A 25,452-nucleotide genomic window follows, 5' to 3' on the forward strand; every position below is an offset into this window, starting at 1 on the left:
AATGAGAAGAGTGTCTTCATAGAAATAAAATAAAATAAAATAAAATAAACAAAGCAAAACAGAAAACAAAACACAAAAAGATCTCATAATGGACTGAACGTTAATACACATTAAGACATTAATATTCCGCACAATAAGACTGTAGGAAAGATGAAATGTTTCTTCCCCCTTTAAGTTTCATTCAGTTGATGCCGAGGTAGTTTTTAATATGTGGGGATATGATCATTTTCTTCTAATGGTTGGTTTCTCTTTGCTAACTCTCACTTTTTCAGTGTGACAATTATAACAGTATTGACACATCTCAAGTCACACCCTGAAATGCACCTTTCCACTGGGCACATCAACAAATTAACACAGCACATTCTGATCCCCACGTCACACGGCAAACAAGCCATCAAACTCTTGTGAACATTGAGGACGACAGGCAAGTCTGTGGAAAAATGGTCTCTTCCTGTGATGGGGCGCTGGGCCGGTTGGCTGCAGCTCAGAGAAACACAGACACGTGCTCATTGGAGCAGAAACCCAGTCACCACCATTCCTTCCTTAACAAACAACTGCTCAGAGACACTGAACATTAGAGAAGTCAGGCCTGTGGACACGTCCACACGCATGCGAGACTAATAACTTGGAAACAATTCAATTAAGGGATGACTGACCTGACCAATTAGAACAGCAGGACAAACTCATAGAGAGCAAATCAAAGTTTCCAGTAAGAACGTAATGCTTATAACAATTTAGCCATGATTAACAAAAGCAGGTAAATAAGATTAAGTGTTCTGTCTCAACTCAACCCTTCTGTGAACTTTCATTCAGTCCAGTGCTGCTGTACAGCATGTTCCATGAGCAGGGTACAAAACAGGGCCTGAAACTTCTGTTTTTTTTTGTTTTTTTTTCAAAGAGTTGGTCAGTCAAAAGATGTGCTTAACCTTCAAAAAATATTGATCAATGGACATTTCAAAGGAGTTCAAACTAAATATAATATGAGCGGTTTTATTATTTTTCTAAGAGGTTCATTCTTTGAGGCAACGGTGTTCAAACGGTGTTTTGGGCTTCCATGTTTTTTATACTGTAATGTTTTTATACTGTATATAATTTTCTATTGCTCTACTACACCAGCCCTACACCTAAACCTACCCCTCACAGGAAACTCTGTACATTTTTAGATTTTCAAAAAAATTCATTCTGTATGATTTATAAGATTGTTTCCTCATGGGGACCAAAAAATGCCCCCAACAAGGACAAGGATTTCGGATATTGCCCTCTTTGTGGGGACATTTTGTCACACACACACGAATATAAACACATACATACATATACGTGTGTTTATATGCAGGCGTGGGTATATGTATTTGTACATAAATGTACTTTATTCTATATTACATTTAGTGTTATAAGAATATTTGTAATTACTAACATCAACATTTCAAACTGCCAGTTTGTGATTCACTATAGCATCTGTTTTGTATCTCCTGGCTGAAGTACATTTTCAGTGAGGCATTTAAAAATGAGACACAAAAGCCTTGCTGTTCCTGTCTGATGAACAGAAGCAACACTATAATACTCACGAGATTGCTTCGATCATGTCTACACCCATCTCCACGCAGCAGTGCGCATGGTCAGCACGGGCCTCGGGCAGACCGGACACGCAGTAGTAGCAGTCTCCCAGGATCTTAATCCGCAGACAGTGGTTCTCCTGCAATGGGATCAACAATGAGCCCAATAATCAAATTACAGTTGTTCGAGTTGCTGTAGGTCAATATGTATGGATTTTTTTTTTTTTTTTATAAAATCTTTCACTCAAAAGTGAAATAATGTGTCACATGTCATTTCATAGCCATTAGGGGGTGACATTGGATATCACATACAAGGATGAGTTACATATATAGCCTTTATATCCTATTTAAAACCCCTTCACATACCGCAAATGCTTTTTCCTTTTAAGGGTGTGGATTTTCATAGGGATTTATATGATTTATGAAGAAAAAACAAACTCAAAACTTAACTGTTCCCAAATGGCTTAGAAATGTCAGATTTTAAGATTTAAATCTTTCATGTAGTAGGTTTGGCATCCCACTTTCATGAATTCAAAAATCCAGCCCAATTTGTCCTGATATTTTGCTTGGAAAACATGAGTAGTCTAAACAAAAAGCTCTTGGAAATGAATTTAGAAAAAGGCAATATGATAGATATAATAACAGATAATACTGTAGAATAGTTTAATCAAAATGGAAAATTCTGTCATTATTTGTTAATCATAAAATATGACTTTAGAAGACTTGCAATATACAGTATAGTGTAAAATAGCATATATGACATTATTATGGTGCTTCTGCACCTTTCTGAATCTTGAAACCTCCCGTCAGAATTCATTGTAACGGAATGGAAAAGAACAACCAAATCATTCTCCAAAATTTGGAAGGAAAAAAAGAAAGTCTTACAGGTTTGAAATGACATAAGGGTGGAAAATAATTACCTAAATGTCATTTTTGGACCCACTTTATATTAGGTGGCTATAATTACTATGCACTTACATCAAAAAATAAGTAAAATGTAGTTATTGTGTTCATATTGTATTGCAAAATTCTGCTGCTATTGTGGTGAAATATGGTAAGGTTAGAGACAGGTTTGGTGGTATGGGTAAGTCTAAAGGTGGGTTAAGGTGTAAGGGATGGGTCAACAGTGTTATTATATATGTAATAACAAATTAATTACAAATGTAATTACATACAGGTATTTTTAAAAATATAAGTACAATGTAAAAACATGTATGTACAAAAAAATGTATTTTAAATGTAAGTACATAGTAGTTAAGGCCACCTAATATAAAGTGGGACTATTTTTATTTATTGAACTATCTTAAGCATCGTTCAGCTTAGTTTGTAAAAGAATAGTTCAAACCAAAAATGAAGAGTGTCATTATTTAATTAACGTACGACTTCAGAAGACTTCCACTATAGCCTAATATAGTATATATGACACTTTTATGGTGTTTTTGCATGTTTTTTGAAGCTGGAGTACAATAGTACAATATCTTAGTTTGTAAGTCATCAAAACAGGAGAGGAGGAACCAGAGGAGAGCAGAGGAAGCCTCAGGCTGGGCACAGGACTCACGGCAGCAGGACCGGGTCTTATGACAGCCACCTGAATGTCACCCCAGCACATGCCTTCATTTAACCCGCAGCCCATACAACAACCACTATTGTTGATCATCAGGGCCAAGTGCGCGTGCATACTTTTTTGTCTTTTTGCTCGAAGGTTTTGTGAAGTGTGCAAACATCTGAACAGACAACAGATGGTTTGCCCTTTGAGCGGCATCTCTCTGCAGCAGCAGAGTACGTGCACGAATGCATGGCAGCTTGGCTGCGATGAGTCACCACCACTGGTGGAGATAACGAGGAGATAGTTGAGCTGGAAAACAGCGGGAAGCAGTGTGAGAAGCGTGATCGCAAACACTCATCTGACAGGAGGGAGGGCTTGTCTATCCCAATCAGCTGTGTGAGTGGGATGCAAGCAGAATTAATATGATTACATCTCAGTTTGCCATCGTGTTTCGTCAAAAAAGCTGTTTGGCTGAGGGCGTGGGCTGTAGTGCGGACACTTACGGCGGCCAGTTTGTCGAATCGTGCGAAGAGCTCATTGAGGGTCATCACTAACTCCTGGGCCGTGCACTGGGAAGCCAGACTGGTGAAGCCCTCGATGTCGGCAAAGAGGATACTGCAAAGAGAGAGAGAGATTTCAGTTAGAGGGTTTCCTCATTATGGGCACTTCAGTTTTTAATAACAGATCTCAATGTTTTCTTATTGTTAAACGAAGGTCTCAACAAAACTGTCTTGAAGCATTTTTTAAAATCTATTTACAATGCTATCACCATCACTTACTTTTGCTACTTTTAAAATGTATTTTATGTACAGATCTTATTGTTTTACTCTTGTCCATGTCCTTCAATACTAAAGCATTAAATAATTATTGCTTAAAAAATATTTAAAAATTTAATAAAAATGACATATTTAAATATTTCTTGTATAAATCTTAAAATCCTATTTAGTCAAATAATGCAATAAACATTAAAAATATTATTATAAAATACTAAATTAATTGTAGTTAGGATACAATACTAATAATACAAGTAGTCTTAATAACAAACTTGGCCATTACATTCCAAAAATATTTCAAATGCCATTTATCACAAAATATTATCAAACCCTAATAGATAGATAGATAGATACTGTAGATAGATAGATAGATAGATAGATAGATACTGTAGATAGATAGATAGATAGATAGATAGATAGATAGATAGATAGATAGATAGATAGATAGATAGATCGACCTATAATAGTGTGTATATGGTGTAAAAACGAGAGAAGTTTATTAAATAAACTAACTGATGCAAGTTCAGCCCATAATATGTAAATACAAACACAAAGAAAGCTCATAACGAAGTCATGGGTTTGATTCGCAGGGAACATACATTATAAAATGTATACACTGTCATTGTTGATATAAGCATTTGCCACATAAATAATAAACCCAATGAAAAATCAGGTCATTCTTGTTAATCATCCCAGACTCTCGTCCCCACACATCAGTGTAGTGCACATTCACCTATATTACACGGTTGTCACGGTTACCTGGCTGACAACTGAAACCCTCGCCCACAGCTATTCATTTCAACTGAACATTTTTGAAGCAGACTTTACATACAGTAGATACAATATGAGCTAACTAATGTGATCCCAGCGTTAAAGCTGCATTACCATCCCAATGGCAGAGCAGACAGGTTCGGATGGGACTGTGTGCTGTCTTTAGCAATAGATGACATTCACATTAAGAGAATGTTGGGCCTACAGAGACGAGAAAGTGAATAAAGCACAATATTCCCTTGTGGGAGCCGGTAACAGATATGGTTCTTCTTTGTGCACCTTGAATGAAATACAAAACAAAACCTTGTGGGCTGTAATGAGTTTTCCTATTCAATATTCATCTGCAGAGCTTTTACCAATGCTGACATTGATCTAGCTTTATTTCTAACAGCTCAAGGCTGGTCTGACACTCAAGCTAGCGTCACAGAAGACAGACAGTCAGGTTTGACTGAAGCCCAGGATCCAGGTGAGCGTGACCTCTAAGTTCAGACTCAATATCAAAGACGATTTCCAGAAATGTTTAAAAGGGGCCCAGAAGGCAGGCTGTTCTCGATCAACACATGCACTCATCTCATGTGATGTTTGCCATGCTGCTTGGATCCCTGGAAAAAAGCCTGACTGCTTAATGGCTTTCAATCAACTAATCTTTGTGTGAACTGTAACATTGCAGACCATCTGCATATTTGCAAAAATACCATTCAAACCTCGATTAAATGCTTTGATTTTTCAGTATTTCAAATTCAGAGTGCCATTTCAGCTAAAAATAGCAGCTAAACCATCCTAAACCAGCTGATTTAGATATCATTTGTTGCCCTAAAAATAAAATAATAAATTATATTATAAAATATTATAAATACATATTTATTAAATATATTAAATAATAAACATTTAAAAAATGAATATTATTAACATTTAATGCAGATTTCAGGTTGTCTTCAATTGTACTTAGAACAAGTAATGCAAAACGAAGTTACACAGTCAAGTTAAATATTTACTTTATTGTTTTTAATTCTAGTAAATAAAATCTGAAGCTATTCACGAATGCAATTGATCCTAAGACAAGTTTGCTCAAACTGTTTTGAGCATTTCATTGGATTTGAGTACTCTCACTTTCTAGCGTTACAAATTTTAGAATTGATTTTTTGCCAGATTTAATTATTTAAATTAGATTATTTGAATTACTGGAATTGATTTGGTTCTCTTAACTGGCCCCTGTCGGTTATATGATATAATTCAATGCACAAAAGGACAACAGATCCTCTTGCTGTATTTAGCCGACTTCCTATTCTACGATGTCAATACGCCACATGAATTAATGATGCCACCTTTTCATAGTAAATCAAGTGAACAAAGAGCCTCACTAGCTGTCTGAAGCTGACAAAGATGAAAAACAGGAATCATTTTTATCTTATTACAAAAGCCCTGATCAAAAACAAAAGCATCAGATGACTGTACTGTACATGAGTCTCTTAGAAGCCGTCTTAACAACAAAATTAAGTATATCATATATACAATCAGTTTGTTTATTATTTAAATGAAAATTATTATTTTATATTTTCTTATGTAAACCAGCATAAAAGCATTTTGGGTGAACTATCCCTTTAAAAATAACTAAAAAAGCACACAAACGCCATAAAGTCTAAATTTAAACCCTCCCTTATACAATATATCATCCGGAAACACTTACATTAGTCATAGATCAAAGGTTTCTCTATAACTGACGGATCAATTAGAGCTGCTATATATATAAGCTCGAATAAAAGGCCTCTCCTGGGTGGGTGGATTAAGGTTAGTTGACTCTGAAAGTAGACAGAGTGCAGTGCTCTCTGAAGGATAGCGTCTGGGCTGCTGTGAGCATCTCAGGTGGATCTTTAAACCTCATTTAATCGTTAACACAGAGGTGACTCATCAGCTCCCTGCAGTCTGGACCAAAAATGTCGCTGCAGTGTGGGACAATGGCAGGACAGCTCTTTAAAAAGAATCCAAACACATTACAACCTCTGGAGTATTATGAACACACTATAGGTTCTTTATTAGGTGCTGGTAATCTGGGGCTTTTAGTGTGTAAACATCAGGCAAAGTATTAAATGAAATCCAGAGCACCCTAGAAGAAAAAACTGCCTAGAATGTCAGCTTTCTGGAAACCAGTAATGCCAATCATAGAGGAAAATAGCTGTGGTTAAATTTATCCCAGTCAACAAGAAAAATAGTCCTCAAATTCACATTATTATTTAGAAAAAAAGTTAAAATAGCATGTTCATATATTGTAAATCACTAATTTATTAATTAATATATATAAAAAAATAACGTTTTTGAAGGTGTCTTTTGCTCAAGTCTGCATTTAGTTGATCAAAAGTACAGTAAAAATAGTTCTACTGTCAAATATTATTACAATTTAAAATGTCTGCTTTCTATTTCAGTATATTTTAATGTGTAATCTTCATTTAATATCATAATATAATCTTCATTTAAACATTGCTTATTGTCAATGTTGAAAACAGTTGTCCTGCTTAATATTTTTGTAGAAACCATGATACATTTTTATTAGATTTCAGGATTTTTTGATGAATAGAAAATTCAAAAGAGCAGCATTTATTTGAATTAGAACATTCATGTAACATTCTAAATGTTTTAGTGTCACTTCTGATCTATTAAATGCATCCTTGTTAAATAAAATATGAATTTCTTTAAAAAAAAAAAAAAAAAAACAATCATTTCTAACCCCAAACTTTTAATCGGTAGTGTATAAAAAACTATTCTTTTACAAATATACTAAGCATAATGATTATGCATGCTGTATGCTGATTATTCTTATAGAAGCTGGTGGGATATATATTGTGTCGATGGGGACAAAATAACAGCTCTTGCCAGTGGCAATGTTAATGGATTTGTGGTGACAGCAGCCCTAAGGTCAAATGTAGCTGCTTTTTGAACATACTAAATTATACTGGGAGTTAGAATAGAAAAGTGTTGACAGGAAAATTACATAATGAAATGGCAGGAAGTTTAATAAATGGAGTGTGTAGTTGGTCATCAGCATGAAAACCACTTGAGCCAAAAAAGAAAGCCCCTGGTTGGAATGTTGCACAAAGTCACACTTCCTCCTTATATAACATGGCCCCCTAAATCCATCAGGGGTCACTGCTTGAGAGGTCTAACCTTCTGATCCATCGCTCCTGGAGCTCAAACAGATCCTACAATTGCTGAATTATGATATCGGATATAAAGCTGTTTTATAAAAGCCTGTCAAATCTGCCTCACTCCACAACAGTGATTGGTAGAAAATTGCAAATTAAACAAATATTTTAAATAAAAAAAAGTTACATTTTTTACTCAACTATAGTGTTTCCTCGTTGCATAAAACTATTTTTAGTGTATCAAATACATTTCAAATGTAAAGCATATGAGCAAATCCACTGAAAATCACCAGTACCTTTCCTGCTAAAACACAACAGAATGAAATGCATAATTCAAAATATGGGTAAAAAAAAATCAATACAGAAAATTCCTTCATATTAACATGGTACATTGCACCATATTTTTACAGACTTTTCTTAGTTTAGGCAACACAGTTAGAACACAGTAGAATTACTGCTGCTTATAGGAATTGGATATCAGAGTTATTCATATTCCCTTTGGGGAAAAAAAAATCTACTTTCGGTTTGCCCTGCCACTCACCTAAGGAAAAATTAATAGATGTTTAAGTAAGAGTAAAGATCTTAAAAGCAAACCATGCTTTATAAGTCACAGAAATGTGACAAACAGGGATCAAAAATGGTTCAAGGAACAAAAACTGAAAATGACATTTTTGGCAAAATGTAATGGAAAATCCCTTACAATTGTTAGTCTAGACATTCATTTGTAAATGATAAAATAAGAAAACATTATTTTTGCAAGGCTAACTGATATGTCCATCAAACTTGTTTCTGGCCTAGAATGTGTCCTCACTGAGGAAAATCAGAATTTTATTGATGTCCACTACCGTTTAAATTAGCCGGTGCCGCTATCAGTTCATTCCTCGAGCAAAATTCCCAGCCTTCTCTTTCCGCAATAGTGTGGGTTTCACTCAGGAGCAAAGATTCAAACACAGACACTGTTATATAACTGTCCTCAGCAATTAAACCACTGGGTCCTCTAGTAACAGACCTATCAATATTCCACTTAGCGAGATACCGCTTGGCTGCACACTTACATAATTCCTCTGACCATGGAGCTTGTTTGGTGGGGGCTTTACTGGAAAAAGATAAGAGACAGAATCTCGATAGAAATAAAACAGCAGTTTTACTAGTTTTAGATGTAATATGGTGTGGCAGGCAGTAGCCATGCCTTAGCACTCTGCTGCTAAATCCAACAACTCCCCTGTCAAACCCTTTTATTTCTTGGGTTAATCTACTACCCTGCAGATTTAGAATTCATAACCGTGGAGAATCATAACTCATCACATGGATTCCCGAGTTGTCTTATGTCATCGACCTCAAGTCTTCATAAGATTACAGCTGTGTTAAAAAAACCAACATGAGGTAAAACAACAGGCTATGCATAATAGGGCCTCTTGTGATGTGTCCAACTAGTCTAGTGGTGTGAAAATCAGCACCCAATCAGTGGGAAAGTGTCTGTAGACGGTCAGAAGAGCTGCCTTGACACACGGGATGGTCAACTGGAGATCTTTCTTCTCTTGAGCCACAAGAGGGTGCAATATCTAACGCTTATCAGATTTATAAAACACTTATGAGCTCAGTTCCAAAACCTAGTAAGCTTCTAATCAGGAAATCACTGTTGTATATATAATTTACGGATTTACAGTGTATATAATAAAACTACGGTGAAATAATAATAATAATAAATAATAAAAAAAAAAAAAACAAAAAAAAATATAACATACAATATAATATATATATATATACACATATATATATATATATAATATATATACATATCATACATACATACATACAGATATAATATATATATATATATATATATTATAAAACAAATTACAAAAATAAGCAATACTATATTAATAAAAAAATTATAAATATATAAATAACATCTGAGATGGTAGATGGCCAGAGAGAAATGCTGGATAATGTAAATATAGCCTACTAATATTTCACGCAATGCAAATTTTTTTACATCTAATACTGTAACCGTATCATGTTGTTAGTTTAGCAACATGCTAATGGGTGCAGATTTTGTATTTGCATATAAGGTTTAATTTTCAGTTATCAGCAGGGTAACTGTGTATAGGGGCATCTTACTCGAAAAGCATTGATCTCGTAACCTAACTAAGTACTAACATAATTATATGTTAAAGTAATTGCATTTGATTACTGTGGGCTGAAAAGGCTTTAAAGGTGCTTTGAGATGCAAACACTTACTACCGTCTTTCAGGCTATTTGGGGAGTCACTCTTACCTCACATTGTCATGCTTTTGAATATAGATCTTGTGGAACATCATATCTTCTTGTTTGGCATTTATATCAGCTTTCATCTCCATGGCGACATGTCGCGGAAGCACAGAGAGGAGGAGGCGTTCCTGCAAATGATGACAGTGATAGTAAAGAAAAAAACAAGTAGAAACAAAGAGAAGCGCGCCATGTGTCGAAAGATGTTACTTACTCTCAGGAATAGAGAAAACTGAAGGAAATTACATTCATTCTAAAACATTATGCCATATATTACAAATATTACACTGACTGTGACAGTATAATAGTTATTTTAACTACTGAGGCCATACTGTTATTTTTAAAACACTTGATTTAAAAAAAACATATATATTACTGCAAAAAAAAAATTATGAATGGCCTCAGTGGGCTTCTGTGTTTGCAGAAACTGACATTATTTTTTCCTTTTGTGCCACTGTGAATCTCCTTACTGTTCTAGGATGTGGTTCTAATCTCACAAATTAATCAGCACTACGTCTACGTCTCTGTGCACTAGTTTTCTCACAGCTTCTAATCTATACTGAAAATCAATGGACATGTGAATGGAATTTTTCATTCATTTAGCTCTATTCCAAGCAATCTAAAGCTATTTCCTCACAGATATTTGAGTCTAAAAGAAAGAAAAACATTTGCAAAGAATGTTGCATACTAATATACTTCAGTTTTTATATGGTTCTACCAGGTGCTTAAATAAATACCATAGTATTAATCATGGTAATTTGGGTACCTGATTATGGTACTTACAAATTTAAGATTCTTAAAATGTTTTTCAGAGACTTCTATTATGCTCACCAAGGCTGCATTTATTTGATCAATAATAATCTAACTGATCTAATAATCTAATCTTCATACTGAACATTAAATCTCATAGAACGAGACTAGAATTAAAAATTTGCTCTTATGATATCTGGTGGACTCTCACCTGTTGCTGGTTTTCTCTCTGAGAGTGCAGACGGGCTTGAATACATTCTCTGGTCTCCTGGAAGGCTTGCCTCTGTGAGCCTTCTGCTGGGTAGTGTGTGCACACGCCAACTATATTAGTGCAGGAGAAGATCAGGACATTGGACACAAGCTGTAAAAGAAAGAAGAACACACCATTAAAGAATAAGAAACTTCACCTTTAGAGACCCGAACATTGATACTTAAAACAACAGTTCACATAAAATTCCAAAATCTATTAAATCTAGATAACACTGGACCCTTCTAACTTTCACAGTATGGTAAAAAAAGAAAAAAAAGAAAAAAAAACTAAGATATCTCCCAAAATATGTTCTTTTGTGTTCCACAAAAAAAAGTCATACAAGTTTAAAGCGACATAAGGGCGAGTAAATCAGTTTTCATTCATGGGTGAACTATCCCTCTACATCTGATTTCCACTTGTTGTAAAATTCATGATTTATGTTTTATTTTCAGTATGTTCAATCTCAGGGCACTCCAATAAAGTTTCATTAGATTACCCTGACAATCTTTTGGAATAGTTTATCTATGATTTACTCAATGGGGTCTGTTGTGCAACCCTGGCATTCTGGGAGTTTCAAACTGTAATAAATTTCTGCCAAACTATTTTTATGATACATTTCAGAATGTAAGCTGATGTTTTATATAGTTTTAACTCATATTTAGTGAAACAGATATTATGCAATTGTTTTAAACAAGTGAGCGAATCATTGGGGTTAAAGCAGTGTGCCCAAAAATGAAAATTTGCTAAAATTGCACCCATTCACTACAGAGGATCCATTGGTGAGCAAATGATGTAATGCTAAATTTCTCCAAATCTGCCCCGATGAAAAATAAAAAAAACTCAACTACATCTTGGATGGTCCAAAGGGTTAGTACATTTTCAGCAAATTTTCATTTTTGGGGTGTATGAAAGCAGGCCCCAGATCCACAGTAGACATTAAAGGGGCCCAATTTTTATCACAGTATTTCTTATATGATTACATTTAGTTGCCCCAGTCCTGAATATCTGGTTGTATTTTTGCTTCCATGAAATTAATTGGGAACACATAGACACTGAGACACGAGCACGGATTATTTGATTTACACATTGTTATGTCCAAGATGAGTTTGTGGTTCCAATAAGAGAAAGCAGATCCAGGGAAGGGAGTCTGCAAACTTAAAATAGTGCGTATGATAAAGACGAGCCAAACAACCTGAAGCTGTTCAGTGTCAATGCAGTTCAATTTATCTGGGTTAAAAAGTCCCTCCTCCCTCTCTTCCACAAGTGGGGTCAGGAACAGGGCATCTTGACTCCTTCTAAACACTGATATCAGGGGGCAGCGAGACGCATTCCCATAATATCTTTGCTTGAGCTGAACTGAACTTCAGCGGACATATCTCTGCCATGACCTCAGGGTCCAAAACACAGCCGCACCAGACGCTTCACCTTAAAATGGATTGTGTTAACATAACTTTACCTTTCTTTTGCTTTATTGTGTCTGTAATCAGTGCTCTAAATAACTAAATGCTATTTTTACTCTTTATGCGGTATGTTTACTTAAATGTTTAGTAAAAAAAAGTTTGCTTTATTTAGTGATTAGAAAGCACCAATCAAAGCTGAATTAAAAAAAATAATAGTAAGTTAAAAAAATTATTGTGTACAGCTGTCCAAAAGCCAAAAAAAAAACATGGATCACGTCCAACAGCAAGCTTTAATACGCTTCTACTTTTCTGTCTTTATGAAAACACTAGTGACATCTAATGAGAAACGAATACAGTCAAATTTCATAAAATGTGCTTTTTTGCGTCACAGAAAATGAAAAAAAACTTTGGTTACTCAAGAGTGGAGAGGGTCAATCTATAATGATTACAGTCTGCATGTGCAAAAACGAACCACCTGGACTTGCCGCCACACTAAAGGAAGCATCACAATTGAAAAATACAATCAATACAATCACTTTTTGTAAAAATCTGACCAAATTTAAGTCACTACTGAATGTACTAAACTAAAAAAGTAAATTAAAATCAACATGCACAATTACATACCCAACAATACATTTTTTTTAAATTAAATTAAAAAAATAAAATAAAAAAATAAAAGTATTTATTTCTTTTAGGATATACACTGATAGTATATGCACTGAAAAGAACTTAATTAAATTTCAAAATCAGGTTCGGAACTACAACAACATACAGAATTGGAACAACTTTCTAGTGAGTAAAGTGGCATGATTTTACATTTTTGGTGAACCATCTGTCTATTTATGGCAAATAATGCAGAAATGAAATGCAGGAATCACAAGAGAACTCATGAAAAACACAGGAGAGAACAGAGACCAAAAGCAAAGTGTGAGAAAGAACAGGTTGGTTGTTTCACACATCCAAATAAACACATCTAGACCTCCATTTCTTACGTGCATGTTCATCCCTCAGCGATTGCAGCATCAAGGCTAAAGGAGTCTATCATGAAGAGCTGAGATTGGCCCTGAAAGTCATTTCATTTCAGCTCACTTACGTTCTGCTGATTGAATACGTGATATCAGGCTACAACATTATCTGGGAGCAGAAGCTGCAGTGTTGGGTGTCTGCTGCATCGAGCACAGGAGCTTTGGGCCAGTTGTGCATTAACTCAACCATTGCCATAGAAACACACACACGCGCTGCAATGCAAATATTCCTATGCAATAATCTTCTCTATTAATACACTCCCCTTTTTTGTTCCAAAATGTCCTTATTAAGAAGTTGGCCACCTTGACAGATGTTTCATTATTCTGCATTTGTTCGATATATGCTTAAAGTCCACACCTGCTCAGAGAAGAAAGCACCTGACTGTTAAGTAAAGTGATCAACCACAGTCAAGAGTATCTTTCAATGAGTTGATGTCACTAACCTGGCAAACTCTGTAGGAACTCAATTTTAACACACCAGTTACTCTTTGGACAGCTAGTGGAAGATGAGCTGTAAGAAATCCAACAAACTGTCTGGTCAAAAGGTATACCAAATTAAGAGATAAACAGTGTTTTACTATAATAAAGTGCAATATTAATACTACTTTTTAAATTGACAGCAAAATGATAGCTTATTGAACTTGATGCACAAGAATAAATGATGATTACTTCAGAGTTTATGAAACCTGAAAGTTAATACAACTAATTTTTCTATAAGTAAACTCAAAGTCTTGAATCTAGTTGCTATATAGTTTTGACTTTTCCCAACTTTTGAGTTTTTAGAGTGTGCATAAAACGAAAAAATATTTTTGTTGCCTTAACATTTTAAATACAATGACTTAATACAATCTAAAAAAAAGAACTGGTTTAAGTCATATAGTTTTATTACATTGTCCATCTCTGCAATTCATAGTAAAAATCAAAAGATGACATGTTGTGTTTTAAAATGTTTTAAGTAAAAAATGTATAGGTAAATATATGGTATTATACTGGTACATCAATAAACATGAATAAATAAAATTTTGTTCATATAATAAACAACTAAAAGATATTAGTTATAAAAAATACATTATAATATAAATAAATATATAAATAGCCTAATATAAAACAATATTGTTACCTAAACAGCTTTATTTGAGGTTTATGCAACACTTACACAATAACTTTCCCACAAACCTTATTTACTTGTTAGCAATCCACCTACATGCCAGCTGTTGTACATAAGGCTAACAACAAGAACACACAAAAGCAGATGCCAAAACAAAACAATGGCTGAAATGCACGTTCATTTTAGTATGGAATCTGTAGCATAAGCAAAAAACACACGTCAAGCATTTGAATTTCTCATCAAAATAGCATCCCTATATGTTATTTACTCACAGCATCTCATGCACATAATAGGACAATGATGCTCAGGAGAAATGCACCCTGATAAGAACACAGTCTGTGTAATGGATGATACTGGTATGCATTATTCTAGGAAGGTGAACAGTAATGGTGAAGTATGAGGTTCAAGCTGAACCTTGAGGTCCAACACACTAATGGATGGCTCTTACAGCTCTGAGCTAGACAATCTCTATGCTATTAAAGAAGAAAATACAACAAGTGATAATGAACAAGAGATGGCTGGTTGGAGCACTTGCATACTGCATATATTGCATAAAATTATGTGCTGTATTCTTATTGCAGTAAAAGAGCTGCTGAAGTTTTGAATTTATAAGTATTAATATATGAATATTCTAATTTATTGTTATTTTGTCCATTAAATTTATAAATAACACATCCAGTTCAGCGGTGCAGACATTTGTAGCTAACTTTTCCATTCCCTGAGTATCAGCATTTGTTACTGCCACAGTAACGATACAGAACGCAAACATGCAATGGTTGACCAAGCATTTGCCTCTATGTTTGCATACTTGTTCACAGTCGACCTGTGTTTCTGGCCTTACAAAGAAATATGAGAATTCTGGCCTCAAATACAACATGTTTTCTAAAGTCTAATATTATAGTCAACATACTGCTGTGCCAGGAGAAGGTCATCATGCATCTTTGATGAATATGGATTCAATAACAGATAACGGGTGCAGTGCATTTATAAAGAGCAACCTGAACTATAAAACACAGTCAACAGCTCATTTTCTATGCAATATAGTCGTCAATCATGTGGGAGCAAAAGCAGGGACAGAGCTGTGGAGAGGCATGGCTGTCTGAGCTGTCTGACTGTGTTCACAGACGCGTACAGCCTCAGATGGCATGAACTGTAACTAGGGAACAGGCACAGCAAAACATTATTTCAGAGAGATTAATGATTGCTGGTGGCACCATAAAAATCCCACCAAGTCAAATGTGCCAAAAGTCAATATTTGTCCGAACACGAGTCCCCCGTTTTCCCCTCTCCCCATCTCCCCTCCACTTTCTGATAGTTCTGTTATCTGTATCGGTTCAAAAGAAAGGCTGCTACTAATGGATGGCTAATGGATTTCAACCGTTTATGGCAATGAATAGGTCAATTATCTTAGCAGAAGTGTTGGGGATTATAAATAGTAGTGCTACTAGCTCAGCTTTTCAGACTACTACCGTTCAAAGGTTTGGGTTTGGTAAGATTTTATTTTTTTATCATTTTAATCAGGAAGGATACACTAAAATTTGATCAAAAGTGACAGTAAAACTATTTACAACATCACAAAAGATTTGCATCCTAAATAAACACGGTTCTTTTGACATTTTTCTATTCAAAAAATTCTGACAAAAAAGTTTCACCATTTCCACAAAAATATTAGGCAGCAAAAACAGTTTTTAACATTGATAATTAACATCTAAGACTGAATACTGTATTAATAGCTGCCAAAAATTCAGCTTTGCGGTCAAAAAAATACATTACATTTAAAATAAATATATATATATATAAAATGGTTATTTTAAAAAAATTATATTTCAGAATATTACTATTTTTACTGCATTTTTAAATCAAATAAATCAATCCTCAGTGAGCATATTTTACACAATAAAAGAAAAATAACAACCCAAAACTTTGAAAAGTAGTGTAAGTTGTTCGATCACTGACCAAATAAATTATTCACTAATTTATTTTGTTGTAAAATAAATTTTATTATTATTATATAGTCTAGTTTTGATAGTTGTGTTTACTATATTTAATGTGCCTCAGTGTTGTTGAGATAAATATGATCCTTAATATAGATATAACTTGCATCAACGTATTTAACTACATTTCGTTAGCAAGTTTAAATTATTAATAGCCTTTTCGGTTTCAAAGTCGTTCTCCAACTATGCTTACAAGTCAGGAAGAATTACTATTGCAATCACTGTACATGAGGAATATATAACAAACAAATATGTGACTCTAGTATAAAGAATAAACCTTTGTCATTAAAGAACAAAGAATCTTTGTCACCCTTTATGTCACCATTACTTTCTCTTCCAGGAAATGTCTTTTGAACTCTGTCTTGTGTTCTCTTTCTCCACGGCAGGAAGCTCATGTGACCGCTTGCGATAGGAAGGTCATGACAGTAGCTAGCAGATCTCCTCAGAGTCAGCTCTAAAATACAATTATCTGCCTACAGGGCTTTATACTGATCACATAAAAGAAGGTTTCGATAAAACATTGAAAAAGATGACAATACACTTGAGAATCGCCCATGTCTTTTGTGATGTCTTTTTGAAGGACACTTCAGCACAGAGACCTTCAGAGTGCTCTCACAGTAGCACTGGTGTGATCCATGACAGGCCTGATTTTGAAAGGGTCCTAAATGTCACATTCTGAGTCACACCTTTGAAGAGAACCACTAGACCTGCTGGTAGAAATAAATAAATAAAAAAAAGAATAGAAAGCATTTTCAATTTTTCATGCTCCACATCAAAACAAATAAAGCATACACATACTCCAGATATAGCCACAGCAAACACCAGCCACATGTGGGTCTGGGCTTTGGCAGCCCTTTGATGTCACTAGTAAGGGTCTTAAATCCAATTTCCCTCCACATCATTCAGATGCAGGCAAGAGACAAACATTAATACATTATTATAGAAGGTCTATCGCCCAATCAATGCTATAGTGAATAGATGTAAAATTAAGTGGCAAAAATGCATCAATCAAGTCAGATTAAACTACCGTTCAAATGTTTCATATTTAAAATGCAGGGACTATAAACAAACACCAAGTAAGCAATTTGTAAGAGATACTACATCTGAAGGCAATCAATCCGCTTAAGACAACTTCTAAAATATAACCTTGATCAAGCATACAGTAGTAGCTTATTAGAAACTTATGAATCTTGCATACAGAACTTCAACAGGGAAATCACACATCCACTGGGAGAAAAAAGCTAGCGGTTTTCCAAGGACACATCTTGCAAAACAGAGAACAGCAGCTCTTGGGAACCTCTCCCTCATCTTAACAGAAAAGCAAAGGTGACGAAAATGGAAAGGATGCTTCTCTCTAGCGGATGAAGTCATTGTTTCCTATTACTGTACTCCATACGTTAACAGGGATTATTAATTGATGCTACACAGCCTTAACAAAAGCAAAACTTAGCATTGGTTCACCATTCAGAAACGTAATTTTAAGCATGGGTCAAATGAGTTTTAAGCATAGCTGCTCATAAGTAACTGGCCATATTCTATTTCCTGGCCTACGTTTTGCAACTGACGGAGCATAAATTTCAAAGATTTACTCTCTAAACACTCTATAAACCAGTCAGTCATGGTGCCTATGGCCTTTAAGGGACAGTTCACCCAAAAAAAGAAATTACAGCATGGTTTACTCACCCTCAAACCATCCTTGGTGCACGTAAATGACTTTCTTCTTTTAGACAAATATAACAGGAAATATATCAAAAAATGTCCTTAAAAAGGCAGTGGACACACTGGACAGTGGTCAAGATTTTGAAGCAAAATAAAGTGCACAATAAAAAGCACTAAAAATGTAGGAAAGGGATGCATCGATATTAAAATTCTGACCAATACCAATGTTTGACATATTTGTTCACAACTGTTTTTGCTTGTAAAAGTGTAAAAGTTTGTAATCCTGATGATGGATTACAAACATGCAGCTCTTAACTTATTTTAATCTTATTAATAAGATATTAATCGATGGACTGGAATGGTGTGGTATGAACTCTGATTATGACGGCACCCATTCATTGCTGAGTGACGCGATGCTATATCTGTTCTGATGAAGAAAAAAAAAACTAATCTTAGATGCCCTGAGGGTGACTAGATTTTTTTTTTTAATCATTTTTTAGGTGAACTAATCCTTTAAGACCCATCAGTCCAGTCTTCAGTACCTACACTGTCATTCGCTAGTGATTTTTTCTTCAGATTTCAGTTGGAAAATCCAGGATTACCCAAATGATAATAGTCTTCCACTATTGAATACAATTCTCTGTGTCAACTGGAACAAATTGTTGCTAGGAGACGGCAACCACGATCACACTATTAAACTACGGTAAATGTGAGTCTTTAATGAATGTCATCACCCTCATAATGATCAGCCTTATTCAAATGACTGTACTGCTCATTATGCTAAGGCTGGATGTTTATAATCACAGTCTATGAAGTTATTTAACAAGTGGCTGGTTACATGCATTCATGAGGCATTTTTAAACCTCCTTAAAAATGGGTTAAATAGCCTTTTCGTGGCTACAACACATGATGCTTCCAACAGCCTTCCCAATGCAGATCACTTGAGGTTTGTTTACATAAAAAGCCATTAACGGGTTCTAAATGTTACAAACCAATCAAGCGGTGTCCTCAAAATATAACCGTGTTTTCACACTAATGACTCCTCAGGCAAAGAACACACAGATCTGACTGCTCTTGTTGTCAGGTGCATTGCACCATCAGCCTGAGGAAACAAGTGAGCAACTGCGATAAAATGTTGTTGTATTATTTTTCCTATTTTTAAAGCTCCTTTTTTACTCCAAGTGTTGTTAGCAGCTTGGAGTTCAGTGGTACATAGAGAGCAATAAAAGATGATACAAAATATATTGTTTTGCCATGTTGCAATAAAGTATCAAATTTGTCTCAGATGTTGTTTCTTAAATCCCATTAGAAAAATGAAATTAGAGACAAATAGACCCATCACTGAAAATAGATCTATAAAATTCATGGATTCATACAGAAATTTCTGATTTCTCCGATCTTTTTCAGTCCTGGTCGTGTGGATCAATAGCACTGCACATTTTATATATATTTCCAGTATTTAAGAAACCTGATTCAGGCCATCAGTTTTTCATCAGAGACATCAATGAACTAAAATGAAGTGTCAGATAAAGGCTGGCCCACGCTAAAAGATTTTTTAAATCAGATTTTCAAAATATAAGAGACCACACATAAGAATAAATGTGTCATAGATATAACAGTTTGGTTCCTATAGTGTGTGAAGTGCTGCAATGTGATCAAGACAGCGCACCACTAACCGATTACATTCACAAACAACTAGAGTCCCAACTGTGAACACAGGAAATCTCGCAAAATCTCTCACAGTCAAACGTGACTTTAGAGTCAACAAATGGTGGACGACAGTCAAGAAGAAATGATGATAATAGTGTTTGGATTGCTTTTTACAGAAAAGTCATGGCAATAAAAAAGATTTGGATGAAGTTGTGGAGTAGATGCTCAGACCCTATCCTGGCCCGTGTCCAACAGCTTATCATTATTGCCGGCCCGAGTATGACCCGAGTCAGTCTTTTTTTCCCCTTCTCCCAAAACATTGCATTGGTTATCATTAAATTAACATTTATTTAGGAGAGTTAAATCTGGCACATTACAGTTAGCCATTGGCCACCCATACTGGTCGACCACTCATGGAGACACTCATACTTTTGGGCTCTGTTCCAGCTACTAAAATAGTTAAGTTTTGTATGTAATGGCAAAGTGACTATATTTGTTTCGTTTTTATAGAATTTTGTTAATATAGAAAAAGGTTTGGAGCATTTTTTGTTTGTTAAATATACGTTTTTGTTTTTTAAAGTAAAGACCAAGCAGCCAGCGGCAGACAGTGACCCTATGTTTGATTAAATTAGCCTTCTCAAATCATCATGACTTGCCTAAAATAAAATCTATAGATATATAACAGTTCAAGCATATAACAATGTTTAAACGTTAAACTTAGATAAATGTGTGCTGTATCCAATAGTTTGTGTGGAGAGTGCAAGCTGAAGCACGCTTTGAAGGACATAGAGGTGTTAACGTGATGACTTGAATTTTTTTCAGTGAATATGCCTTCATTTTTGCTCATAAAGGTAAGAGTAATACATCATTCGCAACTGTAAAGGGTCTACTTTTATTTGTGTGTACTCACAATATCAGCAAAACGTTGTGCTTTTATAAAATAAAGAAAACAAACATGATGTGCTTTGTGCCGTCTCCTCTTGAACAGGAGTGCTTCACAAAAATGAACCGAAACTCAGCGAATACATGCCTCACAGAAAGCATTAAATTACTACTTAAATTAAAATAAATCAAAAACAAAAACTATTTTATTATAATCATGATCTGTAAACATGCACTTCTCTGTAAAGGCGCGTCTTATGAAGAGGTGGCGAGTCAGGATCGCCAACTTCATCCTTGCGACACTGACTCAGAAAGCACTATTTATTGGTAAATAATTCAAATATCTCCTTCCTCTTTTCCCCTGACACATTTATGGTAATTACTTTTGCCGAAGCTTTGCGGCAAGCTTAAGGCTATTGTGTGCATATGAACGCAGAATTGTTCACTAGTTGATGGATGTCTAAAATATAAAAATAAGGAGAAGCCTACAACATCGAGACTATGGACTTTAAATGTTACAGATTGCTTTGGAGGCGAGTAATGCTTCCGGCTTCCATCAGTTTGTTTTCTGATTGGGAATAGCTTCGTTGCATGTGATAATGCGCAATTGTCCTTGGGATCAACATGTTGGACATTAAGAGAGACATGCAAAATGTGGAGTGCTGCGGGTCCCAAGAAGCTGAATTGAAAACTACTGATCTAGAATGGACAAACAAGATTACTTGGATGTTGCAAAAAAAAAAAAAAAAAAAAAAAAAAAAAAAAAAAAAGCAAACTCCAACTGACTGTTCGCAAAGAGCTTGATTGACAGGCAATCTGACCAATACTTACGCAGAATCCGCCATCTTGTCTGACAAACAAATCAGACAGGAGAAAAATTTAACTTCGGTGGACTTAAGATTGAAAATGGTGTGTACTACTGATGTTGTTCATTTTGTGCATTAAGTAGATATGAAAGACGATTAGAAGATATGAAATACAAATAAAAGAGCTCATCTATGATTTTCTAAATTTCGGATGGCCAATATTTGGCTTTTTGAGATTGTTAAGACTGGCCAATATATCCAAGCACATATGGCAGATTAAAAAAATAAAATAAAATGGTAGTCAATTTTGTCACTACCAAAATAACCAAATCAATAAAAAAATAAAAATAAAAAAATTCACAATTTTGTTTTTTCAGGGAAGACAAAGGCTAAATAAAATGTTATTTTCAGCAATTTTGTTGAGGTTAGGGCTGACTCGATACCACTTTTTCAGAACCGATCCCGATCAGATACCAAAAATTCTGAGTATATGCCGATATCGATATCAATCCGATACTAGTGAAGTTTTTCTTCGTTTTTCTTTTTATTACAGAATTTCTACACCTCATTGTGTTTTGACCTGATCATCACTCTTTTGTGTATTACACACTATCTACTAAATTTGAAATTCAGTTTGAATGCTGAATGCTGAGGATGACAGACAGCCACAGTGGAGAGAAGAGTTTGAGTGAACTTGTATTTAACAACTTAAATATTCATCTGTATCTCACATTAAACTGTGGAACGGCTTCAGAACACTTGAAATATAGTTCTGAAAACTTTATTGTACTTTAATGTTTTTTGTGGCTTTCATGGGGCTTAACAATAACAGAATAGTATATGCAGAATATTGGATTTAGATCGGCCTTGTCTGACCAATACCAGATACAGCAGAAAATGTCAGTATCTGAGTGATACCGATACTGAATATCGGATCAGTGCACCCCTAGTTGAGGTTCCATTGGTTATCATTAAATTAACATTTATTTAGGAGAGTTAAATCTGGCACATTACTGTTAGCCATTGGCCACCCATACTGGTCGACCACTCATAGAGACACTCATACTTTTGGGCTCTGTTCCAAAACCTTGTGAGCTGCCTGCATGTGCCCTACATAGGGAGTTGTGCCTTCTAAGGAAGTTCCTGAAACAGAACCTCATAAATGATCGATTTGAAATGCTCTGCATATGCAGCAGCTTTGTTTGCCATAAATAGCATTCCTAACACAAGACAAGGGAAACTCATTTACAATTGATTAAAACTGGCTAACAATATCATATTCTAAAATAAACGTATAGATAAAAATAAATAAGAATTCAATACCTTTCAACTTTCCTTTCATATTATTATATTATATTATATATATATATATATAGTTTATATATATATATATATATATATATAAGAAATAATGTATGCTTTAACATAAATATGCATAACATCACTAGCATCATTATGCTGCATAGTGTTTAGAATAGGCTTTGTGTCTGGAGTCTATAATACCTTAAAATACTGGCTGCGTAGGCCGCACACTAGGTTTCGGAACAGAATCTTGGAGCTGGACTCATGCTTTCTAACAGCCAGCCAAATGGCAACACAGACCACAGATGCACATCCAAAGTGATGCAAGATGGTCCTCCAGTATGCTCTGCCTGCAAGGGCAAAGTATTTACAACATTATAGGAATGCTGTGAGATCAATCATGTTTAAAGTGGTTGGAAACAACAGTAGCCAGTTAGCATGAAACATTTAAGTAGGTCATGCTTCTGGATTGGTCTCATTGTTTGGACCTGCCTGCAAAGAAGGTCTGCAGAATAAGATATAAAAGCGAATGCAGAGAAAAGACTTTCAAAGGCATCAGATAAACTTTGCCGGAGAACATAGGAGAGAAAACAAGTAGGTGTGTAAGGACAGCGAGAGCGATAGAAGGTCTGTGACCAACAACAACAACTCTGTGTATTTTAACCGAGTGACATGTCTGCAGGCCGGTCACATGAAACTTGTTTTTCCATTCGGTTTTCTTCAGTGGCATCTGAGCTCTTGCAAATGGAGGTTCACTTTAAAGTATTTAAACCTATTAGACCACTGTCTGATGAAGGGTTTCTGCAGGTTTTATAGAGATTTAGGACTTTTCAAGACCAAGTAGAAATAAACTGTGGAATGAAGTTAAGGCAAAATAGCCTGGGGCTTCCACCACAATAATATAGAATTTTTTTTTTTTTTTCTGTACCTTCTGATCAAACGTCTTGTATCATTTTTTATTTTTGTATTATTTCCAGTGCAAATGATTCTTAAAAGCAAAATACACTTACTTGATAAGATAAATGACATAGGATTAAAAAAAAAAGTCTGAGTTTATGATTAAAACAAGAACAAATATCTGCCAACGGGCTCAGACAAATCTACTTAATTCAAAGTGAAAACAAGTCTTTTACCCTATGACAGATATTTCTTACTGTTTTAAGCATCAACTCACTTAATTCTGCTCTGTTTTTCAATATATTTTACATTTGCAAGGACACGTTATTTAAATCTTGATTAAAGGATGTTTAGATATTTGTACAGATATTTTGCAATGCATGCAACATTTAATCCCATGACTTCATGAATTTAAGACTTTGTGCACTTAATTTAGACCTTTTTAAGGCCTTAATTTGTGAAAGGGCGAATTCAGACTGTAAGAGCTTTTTAAGACCCACAAAAACCCTCTAACCTCTATTAGCTTAGTATCAGATTCACACTGTTTATTAACATGGGGAAAATGTAATTTAATTTCTATTTGTTTGTAGACACTTTTTTTTTTACAACAAATTGTTTCAAGACAGCTTTACAAAAAAACAAAGCCTTACAAAACATCAAGCAACAAAGAGAGTGGCAATTAAAACTCCCCAAGAATCCTTTTCCAAAATAAATTAAGTTCTACATCCCCTTGTGTTTATGTATTAAATATTTTGGAATATTTAAAAAACAAAACAAACAAAAAGCCCCCTTTAAAAGCCCCCAAATCAGCACAGAAAAGTCATATTCCATCTGAGCCTAGACACAAGTATGAAAGAGACGCATTTTTTATGTTAAAAATCATGATGCAAAGTTCTACAAAAAAACAAAATTATACAATAAATACAAAACATATTTTGACATCCTTGCTTGGCCAATTTGCTGTTCTTCTCTACAGCAAATTAAAGATTCCTAGTTATTTATACAAAACCTTTTATGAGACTGCATGATGAGCCAAGTAAATATGCCATATATCAACCTTAAAAATACCTATTATATACAAGAGGATTTTCATAAATCTGCTTTTGAAAGACCTTGTACCTATAATAGTCCAAAGTCCTTGAGTTAATGGACTTCTGACAGTACATTTGCACTTCACCTGTGACTTTGTGCTTCAGAGAAAAATGATGAAATGAATGCTGAAACAACAGACACACTGGTTGAAAATAACACAAAGGCTTCAAGCATACAGTGGTGCTTCATGTGTATTGCCAGAGGCAGTTCTTTAGAGAGCTACAAAGGGTGACAGACTATATACATATTGGTGCATATAAAAGATAAATGTATTAACAAAAGAAACAGTGTTAAATAAAACACTAAATATTTAATTATTTCATGTCCTGTAAGCACACAAACACCGCATTAACAAAGCATTTGTGCTTTTATATAGATACAGTTGTAATGGCTATAACAGACAGGGTAAAAAGAACATTTTTAAAAGTTTGGTTCACCAAAAAATAAACATTTTGTCATCAACTACCCTCATATCATTCCAAAACTGTATGACTTAGGCCTACTTTCTTCTGCAGAACATTAAAAGAAGATATATTTGGGAAATGTCTCACTGTTTTTTGTCCACACAATGGTCCCTGTTTTGAATTTT

General features: G+C 34.8%; 1 protein-coding gene across 3 annotated transcripts in view; it reads right to left on the bottom strand.

Annotated features, from left to right (window-relative positions):
- The window catches only part of adcy5 (adenylate cyclase 5), a 68,391-nt gene that overhangs the window by 14,688 nt on the left and 28,251 nt on the right, over window positions 1-25,452 (bottom strand). For 2 of the 3 annotated variants that reach the window (XM_042731649.1, XM_042731648.1), the window contains exons 2-5: window positions 11,010-11,159; window positions 10,058-10,179; window positions 3,603-3,714; window positions 1,566-1,693 (exon numbers count right to left, since the gene is read on the bottom strand). In XM_042731649.1, the coding sequence (XP_042587583.1) occupies window positions 1,566-1,693; window positions 3,603-3,714; window positions 10,058-10,179; window positions 11,010-11,159 (512 nt within the window). Of the gene's footprint in view, window positions 1-1,565; window positions 1,694-3,602; window positions 3,715-10,057; window positions 10,180-11,009; window positions 11,160-23,075; window positions 23,225-25,452 lie in introns of all 3 variants that reach the window. The other variant, XM_042731650.1, reaches the window with a different exon arrangement.

Source organism: Cyprinus carpio, chromosome B9 (genome assembly GCF_018340385.1).
Source record: "Cyprinus carpio isolate SPL01 chromosome B9, ASM1834038v1, whole genome shotgun sequence".
Taxonomy (NCBI): Eukaryota; Metazoa; Chordata; class Actinopteri; order Cypriniformes; family Cyprinidae; genus Cyprinus; species Cyprinus carpio.